Source organism: Felis catus, chromosome A2 (assembly GCF_018350175.1).
Source record: "Felis catus isolate Fca126 chromosome A2, F.catus_Fca126_mat1.0, whole genome shotgun sequence".
In the NCBI taxonomy this organism is placed as follows: Eukaryota; Metazoa; Chordata; class Mammalia; order Carnivora; family Felidae; genus Felis; species Felis catus.
Genome location: NC_058369.1, coordinates 76,995,631 through 77,014,198, shown reverse-complemented (window position 1 = coordinate 77,014,198; position 18,568 = coordinate 76,995,631). Strand labels below are relative to the sequence as shown.

The following is an 18,568-nucleotide window of genomic DNA, read 5'->3' as shown; positions in this document are numbered from 1 at the left end:
CCGTGTTTGTCATCAAAGAAGTATGGAGGTATGTCACGTCAGACATGGCTATGAATCAAACAGCTAACCTTTAAAAACAAAAAGCACGTAATTTATATGAACATGAAGAAAACCGTCTTCAAAATCCTGTGCATTCTGATTAATATGTTTAATTAGAGGCTGTGATAAACTTGTTTTGTGTCAAAGTTTGTTCAGTTAGCAGGCTGAGTCAGACAGGTTGGTAGGGCACAAGGAGCCCTCTAGAAGGGCCACTCAGAGCATTTAACGAGTAAAGCTAAAGATTATATGTAGTTTCAAGCTCTTTCCCAGCAGAGAAAAGCTAGATGCTGATAGATGAGCAGGTGTTAAGAGAAGTCATCCTTCATCTGCTTTATGTTGGAGGGAGAGGGAAAAAAATGCTCACACGCTCTCTTGCTCTCTCGCGCGCTCTCTCTCTCTCAAGAGAAGAAACAGAATGTTGAGGGAAGGAAGCAGGAGAGAACAAATGGAGCAGTCTTCTGGTAAATTGTAAGCAGGCATCTCTGTTCCTAAAAGCTTTAATGCTTATGATGGAAAGAGCCTGTGAAAACTTTGGTCACCAAAGTTTGTCACTTCTCTGAAGCAGGAGATTCAGGGCTGGCAAAGAACTTTCAGTGAGGAACATAAAGTGATGAAAAAAACTTCTGTTCAGGTTTATTTTGCGGGCGGGTGGGGGATTGTTGGCAAGGGAGGAAGAAGAATGGGTATGTATGTGTGAGGGTTTGCACACAGGAGGGTTTGATTCAACTAGTTTGTTGAATGGCTGAGGGTTACTGAGGAACCTAAGAATTGTAGCTGTCTTTAAATAAACTTTGCATAAATCTTAAATATACATAAATACATAAACCTTTATGTTGTATAAATATGTTTTATGAACACAAAAGTGTTTTCAAATGTGTTAAGGCTTTCTGCTTAGCCACTTAGTCGCTTTTTCTATACAAAGCCTAATTGAATGCAAGGCAAAGCTGTTCTTCATTTTGGCTCAGGAAGCTCTGCCTGGGAATTGTAGCTGTCGCCTGTCTGTGAGGCCATGACCTTCATTTGGGAGTGGTGCACTCCAATTTATGGCCCTGTGGCTTGGAAAATATCAACAATCTTGTAAACAAACATCCATGGCCAAGGAAAGGCGAGAGTGTCCAAATGCGGGGGTAAGAACCAGATTTGAGAGGAAAGAGCAGGAACCTTGCTTGGTGGGGGGGAGGGGGGGGGGAGGGAAGAGTTTTTCCGGCGGAGACTTTTTCCAGAGAAAGGAGGGGGTTTTCAATAGCTGCTATAGGGTGTCAGTTACAGAGAGCGGGAGGGATGGGAGAAAAGGATTTCTTTTGTCCTATGCATGTACTCAATTCCCAGTGGACATTTTCCCCCTCTAAATATGGAGTTAAAGACTTGCATTGTTCTCAATTACATTTTTAGAGGGGCCAACCCACATGGTGAGCCGGTTTCATGTTGCAGCGGAAAACATTTTCATTCAGGGATGGTCCGAGGACTGTCTGATTTGCAACAATTGGGAGTCGATTTATGGAATACGTAAGTGCGCCAATATTTAGCATGTTTCACTCTGTGCTAAGTTCTATAAAGGCTATAGAAGTGGCTGAACATATGTTCTGTGCCCTCACGGCACTTGCTATCTGGTTAGATAAGGCTTATCAGCGAACGGGCAGTGTAAGGGGACATTTCAGAGAAAGTGTTTCCAGCTAGGCCAGAGAAGAGAAGGACCTTGGCTGAAGGGAGGTTTTCCTCACGGAAAAATCAGATTTGGCGGACCGACAACAATGGGACTTTCAAGAAAGCCAGCGCTCGCTCTAGGAGCCACTAGAAAGAAGTAGGGGAGATGTAACATACATGGGGTGATTGACCAGAAGTAGGTCCTGAAGGATTTCAGGAATACCTTTCTCTTCTCGTAGCCCTTTCCCATGTGAGTGACCGTGGGAGGCAGATCAGGTATAGTCATTAGCATTTCACAGCTGCAGGAAATAAGGACATGAAATTCAGAGAGGCTGTGAGTCGTGAGAAGTCACGTAGGGGACACGCCAGAATTTAGTCCACTGTCCCCATGCTGTGGGACAGAGAGGGGACTGTTGTAGCAGTCAGGGGAGGGTTTGGACTCCGCGAGGGTCCCAGAGATCCTAAAGGGGATGTTGGTTCAGCTGTTTCACAGAGACCAAGGTCCTAGTGACATCACAGGAGAGGTTTGCTTTTCTATCTGGTACAAGTTCAAGCTGGCAGGTAGCCCACGGGAGCCAGGCATAGACAGATGTACTGCACATGGTCATTGTGTCTCCCCTAAGCCCCAGGAGGCTGGTCTACATGGGCAGTATCAGTCTGATATCTTGGTTTCGCAAACAGGAAGCACTAACGAGAGACTGGCTGTGACTGGGGAGGGCGGCATCAGGTGTTTATGCCCCAACATCCTTTGCAAAGTGGTCACGATTGGCTGTCTCCCTTTACCAAGGGTCATGGAGCCTGGTGAGCGGCCTTCCTATACACGCTCTCTGATTCCCAGTTGTTACCGTCTTTCCTCACCCACGGCCAAGTGTGGTGATGACCCCCGTCTCATGCTGTCCTATCTTTTATAGTTTTTCTCCACTCTGACCACATCTTTGTCCACCGTCCCCTGATGAAACGGTACCTGCTTGTACCCTGTGCATCATGCCGGAACCCTGACTGCTAGTCAATTAGGGACTTAAGTTTCTTTTGCTTTTTTTCCCACCAGTATGATCCTCATCTACAGGGTTACACCTGGCTCACCATATTCCAACCCACTTGAAGGGGAAAAAGAAATGGAGACTGTATTAGTTTCCTGTTGCTGCTAGAACCAGTTAACACAAACAGTAGTTTAAAAGGGCATGTTTAGCTTACATTTTTGTAGGTTAGACGTCTGGTACACATCTCAGTGGGCTAAAATCAAAGTGTGGCGTGCATAGCTGTGCTCTTTTCTGGAGGCAGTGGAGAAGAATCCCTTTCCTTGCTTTTTCCAGCTTCTAAGGTCCACTTACATTCACCGTGGTGCCTGTCCTCTCTCTTGAAGGACAGCAACATCAGCCCAAACCCTCCTGATGCTGACATCTCGCGGAATCCCTCTTCCGCCTCCCTCTTCCACTTTTAAGGACTCTTACGATTACATTGGACCCACCTGGATAATCCAGGCTAATTGCCAGATTTCAGGGTCAGCTGTCAGTACCGCAACTCCATCTGCAGCCCTAATTTCCCTCTGCCATATGATGTAACAGTTATGGGCTAAGGAGATAAGGACGCGGACACCTTTTGAGGGCCACTATTCTGTCTACCGCAGCGGGTGAACAACTTCCTTTTAAGGTTGTGTCCTTGAGGTTGCATACAACACCCTCCCCTACTATCCTCCTGGCCAGAATTCAGTCACATGGTCACACTGAACTGCAAGGGAGGTTGAGAAGTACGGTTTCTCGAACTAGGCAGCCATGGACCCAGTTAAAACGTGGAGGAGTCCTATTACCCAAAGAAAGAAGGGAGAGAAGGGATGTTGAATAGCAATTTCTAGCCTGTTCCCCCTCGGGCTTGTTTGTTCTTGGCAAGATCTGCTTTTGGTTTCCCCTAACTTCCTTTTGCATCTTGGTGCTTTGGGCTAATTGCAGGTAACTATTGGCCCTGAACTGCCCTTCACCTGAGATCGGTTTCTAATTTAGGAGAAGATAGAGTGGTTTCCTTAATGGACCACAGCAGCTGCCTCATGTCTGTGTCCTGATCTTCCATAATGATTTTTTTTAATTTTTTTAATTTAATTTTTTATTTTTTAAAATTTACATCCAAATTAGTTAGCATATACTGAAACAATGATTTCAGGAGTAGATTCCTTAGTGCCCCTGGCCCATGTAGCCCACCCCCCTCCCACAACCCCTCCAGCAACCCTCAGTTTGGTCTCCATATTTATGAGTCTCTTCTGTTTTGTCCCCCTCCCTGTTTTTATGTTATTTTTGTTTCCCTTCCCTTATGTTCATCTGTTTTGTCTCTTAAAGTCTTCATATGAGTGAAGTCATATGATTTGTGTCTTTCTCTAATTTCACTTAACATAATACCCTCCGGTTCCATCCACGTAGTTGCAAATGGCAAGATTTCATTCTTTTGGATTGCCGAGTAATACTCCACTGTATATATATATATATACCACATCTTCTTTATCTGTTCACCCATCAATGGACATTTGGGCTCTTTCCATACTTTGGCTGTTGTTGATAGTGCTGCTATAAACATTGGGGTGTATGTGTCCCTTCGAAACAGCACACCTATATCCCTTGGATAAATGCCTACTAGTGCAATTGCTGGGTCGTAGGGTAGTTCTAATTTTAGTTTTTTGAGGAACTTCCATACTGTTTTCCAGAGTGGTTGCACCAGATTGCATTCCCATTCCATAATGATTTTCTGCTGAGACTAGCTGGTTTACAAATGTTTCTGACCTCTGACCGACACCATGTGTGACCTACCCAGTGCGCTGTCCACCATCTTGCTCTCCCTTCCACATTCAGAGTCTTAGATCCTGTCTGCTGCCCTGTTATTGGGTCCTGCCGGTCCCAGTCTCTATAAGCCCGGCCACTACTCTCGGTCTCAGTCTTGGCTGTCTCCTGCCCTTCACTCAACCCCTGCTCTGAGATGCACAGAATTCATCTAGACTTCTCTCTACTGGTTCCTCACACACCTCAAGAGACTTCCCAGTGCTGGGTAGATGTAGCGTTCAGTCAACTCAAGTTTAGGAAACAATTAGAAAAATTGTAACCAAAGCAAAGAAAATGTATATCATGTTGGGGTGGCTCAGTCAGTCGAGCATCCAACTTCCGCTCAGGTCATGATCTCGCGGTTTGTGAGTTTGAGCCCCACATCGGGCTCTGCGCTGACAGTGCGGACCCTGCTTGGGATTCTCTCTCTCTCATCTCTCTCTGCCCCTCCCCCCCTCACACCCCCCCATCTCAAAATAAATAAAAAAAAAAAAAGAAAATGTATTCATACGGATGCCAGACAGAGCCATGCCTGCTTCCATGAAAGCTGATGGAGCCTTCTCCTATGCAGTATACATGGATCTAAAACCAATAGAGAGTGAAAGTCTGTGTGACACTGTTCACAGTTACATCCAAATGACTCGCAGGCCAAATGTTACTTCCTATACCTGACTTTAGGTTCTGGTCTCTAAGGAAGTACGTTCTTACTAGACGACACAATAGTTGCACCATTCAATTGGAAAACACGTCAATACCCAGCTATTTCTGGGTCCTCATGCTAGAGGATAAACAGGCTAAAAAAGGGGGGAATTATGCTTTGGATTGGGGTACTTGATCTCAACTCTTAAAGGGCTGCTGTTACACAGTGGCAGCCTAGAGGCGTGTGACTACAATCTCCACAATCCAATCCTGCCACATCCAAGGGCAAAATGTAAGAGCACTCTACCCCTGTACTTGAAGGACCTTCAAAGACAGAATCCTCAGGAAAGGAGGTTTGGGTCACTCTAACTGGCAAAGAGATGCTTGCTGAAGGCAGAGGGAACGTGGAATGAGTAGCAAGGGAAGAAAACCATCAATCCTAATACATCCTCTTGAGGAGTCACAGAGACGAAGTTTGCAATCTCAATCTGTGTTTTTAAAATTTTTAATGTTTAGTTTTGAGAGAGATAGAGAGAGCAAGGGAGAAGCAGAGACAGAGGGAGACACAGAATCCGAAGCAGGCTCCAGGCTCCGAGCTGTAAGCACAGAGCCAGACGCGGGGCTCGAACTCATGAACCAAGAGATCATGACCTGAGCGGAAGTTGGATGCTTAACCAATTGAGCCACCCAGGTGCCCCTGGAAGCATTTGTTTTGGTTTTAGAATCAAAAGGGGGATGAAGAATGCATCATGATATTAGGAAGAGTCAGATTATAATGGAAATTTATAATTTTTTGATGTTTGGCATCAAAATACTTCCTACCTTGGAAGATTCCAGAGACTGGTGGAGGCGAAACCCCCCTCCTACTACCCAAGCTAAAGGAGGCGGACATTCTCTCTTCTCTCTGGTGGCCAGGGCACATGAAGAGGCTCAGGCTGGACAGTGTTCCCAGGGATGTTGAGTCATGAGAGAGTGATGCAAGATGCAAGGCAGTGGAGAATTAACTAGATGGTTAGAGTGTCCAGTAGGGACAGCATTAGCATCCTCACCCGGGATTTCCAGGAGTGTGATCTCAGATGTGTTCTCAGAGGCATAATTGTCCTTGGTTGCAGTCTCTCCAGCCATTTCTCCCATTTTATGTGCTGTTAGATTACATTTAAATAAAGCCGTTTCCTGCATGATGAGCTCGTGTTAGTTTTCAATGTTTGCATCCGAGAACCAGACTGGTAAAATCATAATATTTAATTGGTCTTTTATTGTTAGTTATTTGGATTCTTCGCATTTTTAATATAAGGAGTGTTATAACAAATTATTCACAAAGCTTTTCTGCCCCTCTGTTTAAGATTATTTTCTTTTTTTTTTTAATTTTTTTTTTAACGTTTATTTATTTTTGAGACAGAGAGAGACAGAGCATGAACGGGGGAGGAGCAGAGAGAGAGGGAGACACAGAATCGGAAGCAGGCTCCAGGCTCTGGGCCATCAGCCCAGAGCCCGACGCAGGGCTCGAACTCACGGACCGCGAGATCGTGACCTGAGCTCAAGTCGGACGCTTAACCGACTGAGCCACCCAGGCGCCCCAAGATTATTTTCTTAATATGCAGGTTCAACTAAGTCTTACAGTAGATCTTGCCACACATTTTCAGATGACTCTGCAACGTATAAAAGATACCGTTTCACCGAATCTTTGCCTGGGTCACTTCTTGAACAACCGATACAGCAAACGATACAAGTTACAAATGATTTATCTCAGGAAGAAGATTTTTTGCATACGCCCATTTTTTTTAAGATCACCAAGGCTTATTAAACACCAAAGTTTAGAAAGCATAACCACTTTTTGATTACAGTCTTTCCAAAATACATCACATACTTCCTAACCTCCTCCCACCGGGATCCCTCATCCCCGGAGGCCTGGAGGAGAGATGGTGGGTTTATCTTGCCCTTGCACTTGATTCCCGTGCTTTCCTCAGCGCTGGGGAATTCGCTGCCCGGGGTGACCTCAATAGCCTCCTGGTCAGAAGACAGAAACTCCTTCCTCTTCAACCCTTTCCACACTCTCTGGCTGGTACTTGCATAGTCTCCAACCACTAAAAAGGTAAAACAGTTGAATGTTGCTGTTGCAAACAGATACCCGTGCTTGGAAAGTCAACCAGCCGTTCAAAGGTGGAAGTCAGTGTCCTGGTGGGAAAGCTGGAGTGTGTTCCACTCTGTATGTTGGAGCAAACAACGTAGACATTGTGACAGTCTAGTTTTCAACTCTGTGTGTCATTTGTTTTCGTAGAAGTTTCCGAAAGTGTAAGAACATTACAATCATGTTTCAAGAGAGATTTCTGGGGGCTCTTTCCGGTAGAAAAATGTCATTCCATTCTTCAGGATCTCCAGGGAAACTGCAATTTTCCTAAATAATCTATGTTTTAAGAAAGGTCATAATTCTATGTAATCCTAAAGCCCCCTTCGTTCAATGTTCAAATCCAGTTTTTATGAGTCAGTCTTTAAGGGACATGGTTCCAGCTGCTTTCCTCTTTCATACGGCAGTGTCAGTGCCCATTATTTGTTATGCAAAAATGAGGGGCTAGATTCCCTTAAAATAACTCTGCTGAAGGACAACTTTCACAAATAGAAGCACTGTGCTCTGTTATATAGCAGACAGGCAAAACAAGTTAATGTGGACTCATAGACCTAATTGGAAATGAGACAACCCGATCTTTCATACCAAACAATAACAGCAGGATTGCTACTCTTTCAAAAATCAGATTTTGCAGCAAAAATGCTTGCAGACAAATTATGAAAAGTAGTTCAATATTTATCTTTTTGAATATTGTTCCAGTGCCATTTGGGGAGGGCGGAATTCTTTGGTTGAGAGAATGGATATATAGGGAAGCGGGTATAAAAATTACATTTTGGGGGCGCCCGGGTGGCTGGGTCGGTTAAGCATCTGACTCCGGCTCAGGTCATGATCTCACGGTTCATGGGTTCGAGCCCTGCTTTGGGCTCTGTGCTGACAGCTCAGAGCCTGGAGCCTGCTTTGGATTCTATGTCTCCCTCTCTCTCTGTCCCTCCCCTGCTTGTGCTCGGTCTCTCTCTGTCTCTCAAAAATAAATAAATGTAAAAAAATTTTTTTTCAATTACATTTTGAATTCTATGCGTTTTACTCACGATAGAGTGATAGTTTCGTACATAGCGCAAATCCAAATAAAAATCAAATACAGGACAAGCTAGCACATGCCATCCAGATTTATTCCATTCTAGTGTTAGAGACATTGACTTGTTGTAACTCCATTTGCTTAAATTTATTTTACTTTATTGTGGTAAGAACATTTAATATGAGATCTACCTTCTTTTTTTTTAAGTTTATTTATTTATTTTGAGAGTGAGAGAGAGGGCACAAACAGAGAAGAAGCAGAGAGGGAGAGGGAGAGAGAGAATCTCAAGCAGGCTCCACGCTGCTAATGGGCAGCCTGACGTGCGACTGGATCTCACAAACCATGAGATCGTGACCTGAGCTGAAATCAAGAGTTGGATGCCCAACCGACTGAGCCACGCAGGCACCCTGAGATCTACCTTCTTAACACACTTGTAAGTGTGCAATATGTTATCCTTGACTTACGTGTAATGTAAGGCAGAACTCTAGAACATATTCATCTTGCTTCACTGGAACTTTATGCCCACTGATTAGTAACACTTTTCCCCTTGTCCCCCAGCCCCTAGCAAGTCATTTCACGTTTAGTTTCGCTTGACTGAAATGATGATTAGTAAATAGAATACTTATTTAGATTTGTGCTTGCCACATGTAACAAATTATTTTTAGGTTGTGAAAGAGAAAGGAAGGCAAGAGGAAAGGTTTCTCAAGCCAGAGGCGATTTCTCTGCTTCCCCCTTTCTATTCCACATGGAACAGCATTGCCTGGGCCCAGCTCAGATCTCTGGCAAGGACCGGGCTCAGGACGGGGAGGCAGGCAGGACTGACCATTTCTGTTTCCCACGTTCAGCACAGCTCTTCAGGTTTACCTATCAGAAGCCAGAAAAGAAGGCACAGGTGGCTTCGTACTTCCCCTCTATCTGTAGCAAGCAGCGTATTTATTTTCTCGCTCAACAATCTCATTTTTAAGGGCAACGACTTGATCTTCCAACTCTTTCAGCTGGTCAGCTTTTTCTTGTCTACTCAGATTCAAATCTTGGGTCTTCTTTTCTAAATCTGAAACCAGAAAATGAAGTATAGGATGTATTTGGTTTTGGTCTGGTTTGGAATCTGGATACCCACCTTATACCTTACACAGGGATTTACGGGTCTCTTAAAGATGTATTTAGCTTTGCGTTTTGATTCCACGGACAAAACGTTTATTTTCACCAGACTTCTTGAGGTTTTCACACAAATCAGGGCAGAAAAGTTGATATTTTTGTCTAAAAAGTAGTTTCTATCTAATGGCTTTTATCAATGTCAGTCTCAAGCGAGTTAGAATTCATTAGAAATGAAAAGACAAATGATGACCCTTGACTGGATTTGGTGCATATTTCCAAATGTTTGTTTTGACTTCACTTTTTTTTTTAATTTTAATGTTTATTTTCGAGAGTGAGAGAGACAGAGGGTGAGTGGGGGAGGGGCAGAGAGCGAGGGAGACAGAGAATCGGAAGCAGACCCCAGGCTCTGAGCTGTCAGCACAGAGCCCCAAATGGGGCTGGAACTCACAAACCGTGAGATCGTGACCTGAGCCGAAGTCAGGTGCTCAACCGACTGAACCACCCAGGCGCCCCTGATGAGGAACTTCTTAAAGAAGGAAAATAAATGTCCTGCTTCACCTGGACAGATCACACCTGGGTGATCCGGTGGCTTGGGGGAATTGTCACACTAGCCTCGAGCGTGTGTCTAGAGGAAGGAACCGGAGTGCTGAAGACATCTGAAATGTGGGTGTTTTTTGTCATCCTGAGGAAACAGAATGAAACCAGCAAGTGAAAGTTCCAGGAAGGAAGATTTTGTCTGATTTATAAAGAACTTTCTAGCAGTCGCAGCTGTTCAAAGAAAGAGCTGTTATGGAAGGTGGCGAGCATTCTGTCTCTAGAAACTTAAATACAGGTCACTTGGGAATGAAAAGGAGATCCAGCACTGGAAGGGGATTTGTTCTAAAAGGAGAAAAGCCCCCTGTGTTTCCGCCACATAAGTGAGTGAGGCTATGCGGGTTACTCCTCGTTTGCCTGACCACATCCATTCTCCGTCCTGCTCTGTCCTGGAAAGCTGGCCTCAGTGGGTGACATCATCCGGCTCCCTTGATCTCTGGGTCTCATTCACACTTGGCCCTGGACAGTTCTGGGAAGTGATGGGAGGGGGAGGGGGCGGGCGAGCAGACGGTCCCCGTGGAGAAGCAGGCTTCTGGCAGTTTATGCATCTGTCCGCCCAGCCTGCAAAGGTGGCCCCCCCCCCCCCCCCCCCGCCTCTGGCTCCAGCCTTCATAGAGCTACTTCAGGGCTCTGGCCCTCCTGCTTCCCCTGCCCCTTCAGGCCCAGGGACACTGATGGCTTCTTATTGCCGCCCGTCACCAGGTACCTCCACACCCTTAGCAGATTCTCTGAATTCCTGGGTGGTTTTTAGAGTTCCTTCTATCAAGAAGCAGAGGCCATCTGCCCTCCCCCCTCAAACCAGGTCCAGCACTGCATGTTGTTTTGACCAGTATGAAGGGAAAGGAACGTACAGGACCACAGGCGCCTTGCAGTTTCTGTGCTCATTCTCATGGAATTCAATACAAGCGGCCGTAAGGCAGCCTGGGATAAAAGACCCTGGAGAAAACGGTCCAGCATCTCAGTCAAGCCCGGCCCCGGGCAGACCAGCCAGCTGACCCAGGAGCTGAGAGCACCTGCTTGAAGAACTCAGGACAGACCCACAGAACAGCCACCCAGAAAGCCACAGAAAAATAATGCACGGCTGCTGTGTTAAGCCCTTAAACTTGGGAGTGCTTTGTTACACAACAAATAGATAACAGAGCCCACTCTGTTTATAAGTGTGCGATCCAGGGGCATCTGGGTGGCTCGGTCAGTTAAGCATCCGATTTCAGCTCAGGTCATGGTCTTGCGGTTCATGACTTTGAGCCCCGTGTCGGGCTCTGTGCTGACAGCTCAGACAGAGCCTGGAGCCTGCTTCAGATTCTGTGTCTCCCTCTCTCTCTGCCCTTCCCCCACTCATGCTGTCTCTCTCTCTCTCTCTCTCTCTCTCTCTCAGAAATTAACATTTTATATAGATAGATAGATAGATAGATAGATAGATATAGATATAGATAGATATAGATATATAGATATATAGATATATATGGTCCAGAATTCTATCCAGATGTGCTTCCTATTTCTCGCTGGGACCCTGAATGACACAAAGGACTATAGAGGGACCCTGGCTGTGGACTGGGGTCCATTCTCACTCAACCTTGACCCTGCCAGCGTAAATAAGGGCTCCCTTCTGGGGTCCATGGGCACTTCTTCCTAACAGGTACGACCAGAGCACAGCTGTTGGGGTTCAGACCCTTCCCGAGTGGCAGAATCAGGAAGGTGGCCAAACCAATGTCTTCTTTTCCTACCTTGTTGAGCTGTCAGAACAGCTCTCAAAACAGAGCCAAGAAAGTGGAGTGTGTTATTTTAGACTTCTCTTAGAAGGCCCTTAACTTCTCTTCCAAGCGAATTTCAAAAACTGTTGAGAGTTTGAGGCTATGGGAATACGTGGCAACAGTTTGGGCCTCAACATAAAACACAAGACAGAAAATGTTCTCCCCACGTTTTTGCTCCTACAGTAAAGACCAAGTTGTGTGAATAACAGCAACTGATTTCCATGGTATTGCTTATGGAGGGCACAATAAAAACCGCTCTTTTTGACTCTTTCCTAGTTAATTTCTTTTCAAAATTGTTAGGAAAATATGGAAAGTGAAAACTGTGTAAATTACATAAACGTAAAAGATGTAAATTATATAAACAATTACATTAATAGAAAAAGTAGCGTTTTCCTCTTTACTCTCCCCCTCCCCAGAGATACTGAATGGTAACAGGGTGGGATGTATTTTTCCTGACTTTGGCCCACACCAATGGTGTGTTCTCATTTTTTTCCCTGTCATAGTGGGAATATAAGTGATTCTAAGGCCAAAGACTCATTTTATAACAAAGAAGCATTATACAGGAGGAGTCTCGGTTGTTTGAATATTGTGAGAGTTATTTACATTCCAAATGAATATGATTCACTTTAAAGTTTTGGAGACAATACAAATACAACCAAAAGTGAAACCAGACCACTCATCATTTGGTATTTCTTGGTGATTTAGAAGCAGTTAAGGGCATGATGACTGCCTAGAAAAACCATGAGTACAAGTTGTGGGGGAAGAAGATTCTGATGAACTTTCTGACTGTATGCATTCTATATTTACTACACTTTGTGCGCATCTAAATGTCCATTTTTGATCAAAATCCTTGTCTGGACTACGATTCCTTCTGGAATGCTGCCTACAGATCTCTGTAGGATGACCAGTGCCTTGGGGTCTAGATCATATGGACTCCAAAACAGTTATTTGCATGAGAGGAGAAAATAGGAAGCATAGGTTAGGACGGGGTGTTTCAAGTTTCTCAACATCCACACTACTGATTCTCTGGGTAAAATAATTGTTCACTGTGGGGCCGTCCTGTGCATCATGGAATGTTTACCTGTGCCCCCAGCCCTCATCCACTAGATGTCGGTGGTACCCCCTAGGTGTGACAAACAGAAATGTTTTCAGACGTTTTTGTCCCCAGGGAAGGAGATAAAATCACCCTGGGTTGAGAAACAGTGGGTTCGGAAAAGGGCATTTCAGGTTGACCAAAGGCCATGCCAGTTTGTTCTGATGAACACAGAAATGGAGGCTCGATGATACCCTTTGAAGTAAAACCATGCAAGTGGCTTGTTACACTGCGGTCCCCAAGGCACTGACCCAATTCCTCCTTCCTTTCTTCAGTGGACTCATATGTGGTTGAACTGTGTCATGATCAATTGGTATACATTCTACCAGGAAGGTGCGGCACTCTGCTATTGTCACATTGGTGGAGCATGTGATAGAATAGATAGAACTCCCATATAATCCAGCAATCCCCTTTCTCGGTATCTCTCTGAAGGAAATGAAATCCATATCTCAAAGAGGATATCTGCATTCCCATGTTCATTGCAGCATTATTCACAATAAATAAGATGGGAACAACCGGAGTGTCCATCAATGAATGAAGAAAATGTGTGTGTGTGTGTGTGTGTGTGTGTGTGTGTGTGTGTGTAATTCAGCCATAAAAAAAGGAGGAAATTCTGCCATTTGCAACAACATAGATGAACCCGGAGGACATTATGCTAAGTGAAAATAAGCTGGAGAGAGAAAGACAAATACTATATGATCTCACTCATAGATTCATGTGGAATCCAAAAAAAAAAAAAAAAAAAAAAAAGTTGAACTCCTAGAAGCAGAGAGAATGGTGGCTGCCAGGGTCTGGTGGGTGGGGGAAATGGGGAGAGCTTGGTAAAAGGGTTCAGTTTTAAGATGAAAACGTCTGGGGATCGCATGTTCAGTGCGGGGCTGTTTAGTTAACAATATTCTATTGCATATATGAGTAGATGTTAAACATTCTTACAATAAAAAGTATGCGGGCTGCTGTTGATTAACGTAATTGTGGTGATCATTTTACAACATATATGCCCATCAAATTGTCACAGTGTACACTTTAAATATAGACAATTTCACCTTCCACTTAGACCTCCAGAAAGCTACAAAAAAGGAAGAAATACCTGCTATTCTTCTTATCTTGTCTTCTGTATCTGTGGCCAGTTTTTCTGCCGCCTCTTTTAGCTGTTCCACTTTATCTAATGTTACCTTTGTCAGTCCTGTAGCACTTGTCTTATGCTGAAGAACAGCATATTGGTTGTTTAGCTCTGCAAACTCCTATAACAGAGAAACGCTCCCATCACCAGAAAATATTTATAAGGCGTGTATACGGGTGTGATATTTGCCTGATACCGTTCACAAAAGGTGCAAGCGGAAACCATGATCTGATCAATATGCTGGAGTCACCCTGATATTTCCAACAGGGCTTTTATTTGCAATGTTTTTTTTTTAGACTGAAAAAAAATCCTCAGCTTTAGCTAATCAAACATAAAACTGCTTGGTTACAAAATAGCAATGTTAATTCCATGTTAAGGCAATGATTTAGGAAGCACCGATTGCTTGTGCTAAACTAGTTAAGGTGGGAGATACAGAGGACAGAACTGACGCAATCCTGCCTTTGACAAATCTTTGGTTCAGCTGGATCAGACAGCTGCCTGTACAGGATGAAGGGCAGAGTGAGTGGCAAAGATTTAGTAGCAACGATACGTTATTTGGCTGGCAAATACGTAAGAGAGAAATGAGGCAGGAAGCGAAGTATATATGTGTTAGTGTCCAGAGCTCCCTCAGTGTTAGAATGGACATCTCTGGGGTCAGCCCGGGTGGCTGACAGTCTAGAATGTTAAATAGATGAGAGAAGGCCAGGAAGGGGCTATGGAGATGGGGAGGGGGTGGGCGGGAAGTACCTTTCTCCACTTCTGTTCATAGAAAGTGTGCTCAAGTCCCAAGTGGGGGGTGGGGCGGGGGGGGGAGTCACCCTGCCCATTAGAAATTAAAAGCAAGAGAACCGACTAATTGTAAAAACACTTGAACATCTTTCCTTTGTGTAAGCTACTCTATTAATGCAGCCGACCAGAGATATCCTGCTAAGAAAATGAGTTGATAGTTTCTTTCAGCAAACTAGATTAGTAGGGTATTTTCCACAACTGTTTAATTAACTCACTCTGACTTTTGTAACATGATCTATTCTCTTTGGCAGGTGACTTTCACTTGTTTTCATTATAGGTTATGTGATTTATCTAGAGTAAAGGGTAAATACGCCCAAGATAGACCCACGGCACAGACTGTGAATGTTTGGAAGGGAGGGAAAAATAGACCAGGAAACCACTAGAAGTACTAGGAGGAGTAGATGGGGGGAGGAAACACTCCTAGGATGGTCAAAGGACGTTTGTCTTCCCCAGAGACAGCCCTCCGTTACAGAAGAGCCTTCATGCCCATGGGAATCCCGACTAACACACACCACTGAGCAGGGTCCAACACTAACGGAACTGCTGACAAATGGCACCATGAGGTGGGGTTAAAGGATTATCCTTCAAAGAAGCACTGTCTGCTCTTCGTGGCACTGGTGGGGCTACTGACCTGTTCAAGGCCCCCAGCTTGGCGTTGGGCCGATGCAGCCTGAGCTCTCAGGCGGGCCGCTCGCCCTCTGTTCCTTTGCAACGTGGTCCGCAGCTGGGAGAGTCCAGCTTCCAGCACCGACTGCTGCTTTGCTGAATCCAGCTTGTTCTCGGTGTCCTTGGCTTCCTTTTCAGCCTGTTGTCGATCGAAAGACCAGAAAGGAGAAAGTCTCTTCGTGTAACAAACCACACAAAAACAAATGATCTAATTATGCCCTTCAGAAAATAAGCTAGGTGTGAAGGGAAAGTAAATCATTCCTTCAGTTTTTCAGTTCCACCCAAAACAAAGTTGTAATAAAATATTCCTAGACACGGGGCGCCTGGGTGGCGCAGTCGGTTAAGCGTCCGACTTCAGCCAGGTCACGATCTCGCGGTCCGTGAGTTCGAGCCCCGCGTCGGGCTCTGGGCTGACGGCTAGGAGCCTGGAACCTGTTTCCGATTCTGTGTCTCCCTCTCTCTCTGCCCCTCCCCCGTTCATGCTCTGTCTCTCTCTGTCCCAAAAATAAATAAACGTTGAAAAAAAAATATTCCTAGACATACGCGCGGGCGTGAAAGCAAATATGACCCGTATCTACGCACTTTCCAGCCCGTTTAAGAATAAAGCGCTTGCCAGTGAGTGAAGACCCTCATCCCATCCCTTCTGTCCCCCTAAAGGGAACCATTCTCCTGAACCTAACATGCATCACCCCGTGTATTTCTACATGCTTTTTTACTATTACAAAGTCGGTATTTTTAACACCTGCGGTATTTCTTTTTTTTTAACTGTATGCAAATAAATGATACTGTCTCTTTCTGCACCTTAAATTTTTAATTCAAAGTTATGCCTGTATACTTCATCTTGGCCAGTTTGCATAGCTCTTGTTTACTCCGTTTTAGCAATTTAAAGCATTCCATTGTTCGGATATACAATTGATATTCCTATTCTCCGGTTATTTATTGCAGGTGGCTTCTAATTTTTTTCCCCCTTACAAACAATAATGAACATCTTATACTTGTTTCTTATTTCCGTGACTACATTTGTCATATATAGAAGTCAAATCTGACTGGTCATCTGTTATATCCTTTTTATTTATTTATTTTTTTAGAGTGAGAGAGCGTGAGTCGGGGAGACGGGAGGAGAGAGAGTCTTACGCAGGCTTCATGCTCAGCCCGGGGCTCAATCCCACGACCCTGGGATCATGACCTAAGCCGAAATGAAAAATTAAGAGTTGGATGCTCAACCGACTGAGCCGCCCAGACGCCCCTGTTATCTCTTGTATCTCATTCTTTGGTCGTCCTTTCATGCCTTCTTTGATTTTCTCAAGCATAATAAACATTATGATTTTGTATTCTGTATCCAATGATGGTATATCCCCAGTCTCTTGTGTTCTGATTCTGTTGTTTACTATTTCTGATGACTCTTGCCTGAGGCAGGCAATTTGTTCTTTTATGTGTTTGGGGAGAATTTTTTTGAGTCTTGGTTTTAAGGTAAATTCCCTTGTTTGTCTCTGCCAGGCATCTGAGGGCAGCCCAGGACCACCTTAAGGGACATTTTCAGCTTGGGTTGTGGGGGGGGGCCACACAGGTAGTGTGAATCTGACCCTCAAATTCCTGTGAAAGCCAGCTTGGGGGTAGAAATTCTTAGTCAAGACTTTCCTTCCCTACAGCCCCAGTGTCTTACTGGGGCTGCCCTCCCAGGATGTGTGTGTGTGTGTGTGTGTGTGTGTGTGTGTGTGTGTGTGTGTGTGTTGGGGGGGAGGGGTTTAACATTTCACTGAGAATTTTGCCTTTCCATTTGGGGTCTTATTCTCTCCTTGAATGGGCTTTGTTTTCTGTCTCTTCTGCCTGGTGAGCATTAAGACCAACAGCTCTCATGCACCAGGGGTTGGCAGATACCCTCTGCCCGCCGTCAGGTTCATGCTTTCTTACCTCTCTGGCGTCAGACTTCCCTGTCACTGTTGGCCTCTGAAGAGTTCATCCATTTCTTACTAATTCAGCTGTGTATTAAAATTAGAAAAAAAAATCCTATGCAACATTTTGGGTATTTTTCTACTAGGAGGGCTCCTTGGGGTCCCGGGTGCACCATATTTGTAGACATAGAAGTCCCTTGTTGTGCCCTTGGACACACGAGGAAATTATTCCAGAGTACAAGTCTACGGACTGTTTCCGTAAAGGACCAGAGAGTAAATGTTGTGTGCTCTGTCGCTCATAAAGTCTTTATTACAGCTACGCAGCTCTGCGCCTCTGTAGCACAAAAGCAGCCACCGACAGTGTGTGGCTGTATTCCACTAAGACTTCATGATTTGGGATAAAAAAACAAAAACAAAAACAACAACAGTTAGTGAGCCCGTTTGGCCCGTGGGCTCTATTTCGCCATCCCCTGTTCTAGAGTATATGCCTCGAAGGGGAAATCCTGGAGGCCTTCTTTGGTTTCCCTGCTGCCCAATATTTGCAACCGGTTCACATCCAACCCTTTTACTTCCTGGTGCACTGCTTCCTGTTCTGTCTGTTTCTGCTTTTCTTTTCAAATTGCATGCATTTACCTATAAAACCCGGCTGCAGAACAGAGACCGAGGAACCAGCATTCTATGGAGAAGGGAATAGACTGGAGAGTGGAGACTTGGAGGAAGACACTTCACACATTTTGGGACTAGGTTCTGTCCTGCCCTCCAACTGCTAGGTTCCTCTCCTGGATCCATTCTGTGGGTTAAACCATGGCTTTGCACCCTGTCCCGTGCTCTGGACGGGACGCTTTCTTTAGGGTAAGATATTCTTTCAGTCTTAGGATAGTCTGATGAGCTCTCATGCAAAACCTGGCAGTTACAAAACCCTGGCAACAATCAGCTTTATTTCTTTGCCTCATGAGCTTTTGCAAGTCTATGGCTTTCCCTGGAATCAGAAGGGATTAAACTCCGGCCTCAAATCTACCTTTAATAAGCTGTGTGACCTTAGGCAGGTCACTTAACCTCCCTAAGTCTCAGTTTCCTCATTTATAAGCAGAGAGTAGCACCTGCTTCTTCCCTCGGGAGGGGTCAAGAATGAATGAAGTGATACTGTGAGAGCTCCATAGAACATTGGGGCGCCTGGGTGGCTCAGTCGGGTTGAGCATCTGACTTCGGCTCAGGTCATGATCTCACAGTTTGTGAGTTCAAGCCCTGCACTGGGCTCTCTACTCTCAGCACAGAGCCCATGTCAGATCCTCTGTCCTTCTCTTT

The 18,568-nt window shown here is 44.9% G+C and overlaps 1 protein-coding gene and 1 long non-coding RNA gene across 5 annotated transcripts in view; one reads left to right on the top strand and one right to left on the bottom strand.

Annotated features, from left to right (window-relative positions):
- The window catches only part of LOC111559478, a 44,929-nt gene that overhangs the window by 11,874 nt on the left and 14,487 nt on the right, over positions 1-18,568 (top strand). The window lies entirely within an intron of this gene.
- Positions 8,142-18,568, bottom strand: part of LAMB4 (laminin subunit beta 4) — a 112,733-nt gene continuing 102,306 nt past the window's right edge. For 3 of the 4 annotated variants that reach the window (XM_045052248.1, XM_045052249.1, XM_023250243.2), the window contains exons 35-37: positions 15,337-15,510; positions 13,884-14,037; positions 8,142-9,314 (exon numbers count right to left, since the gene is read on the bottom strand). In XM_045052248.1, the coding sequence (XP_044908183.1) occupies positions 9,175-9,314; positions 13,884-14,037; positions 15,337-15,510 (468 nt within the window). In that variant the 3' untranslated portion in view covers positions 8,142-9,174. The remainder of the gene's footprint in view (positions 9,315-13,883; positions 14,038-15,336; positions 15,511-18,568) is intronic. The other variant, XM_023250242.2, reaches the window with a different exon arrangement.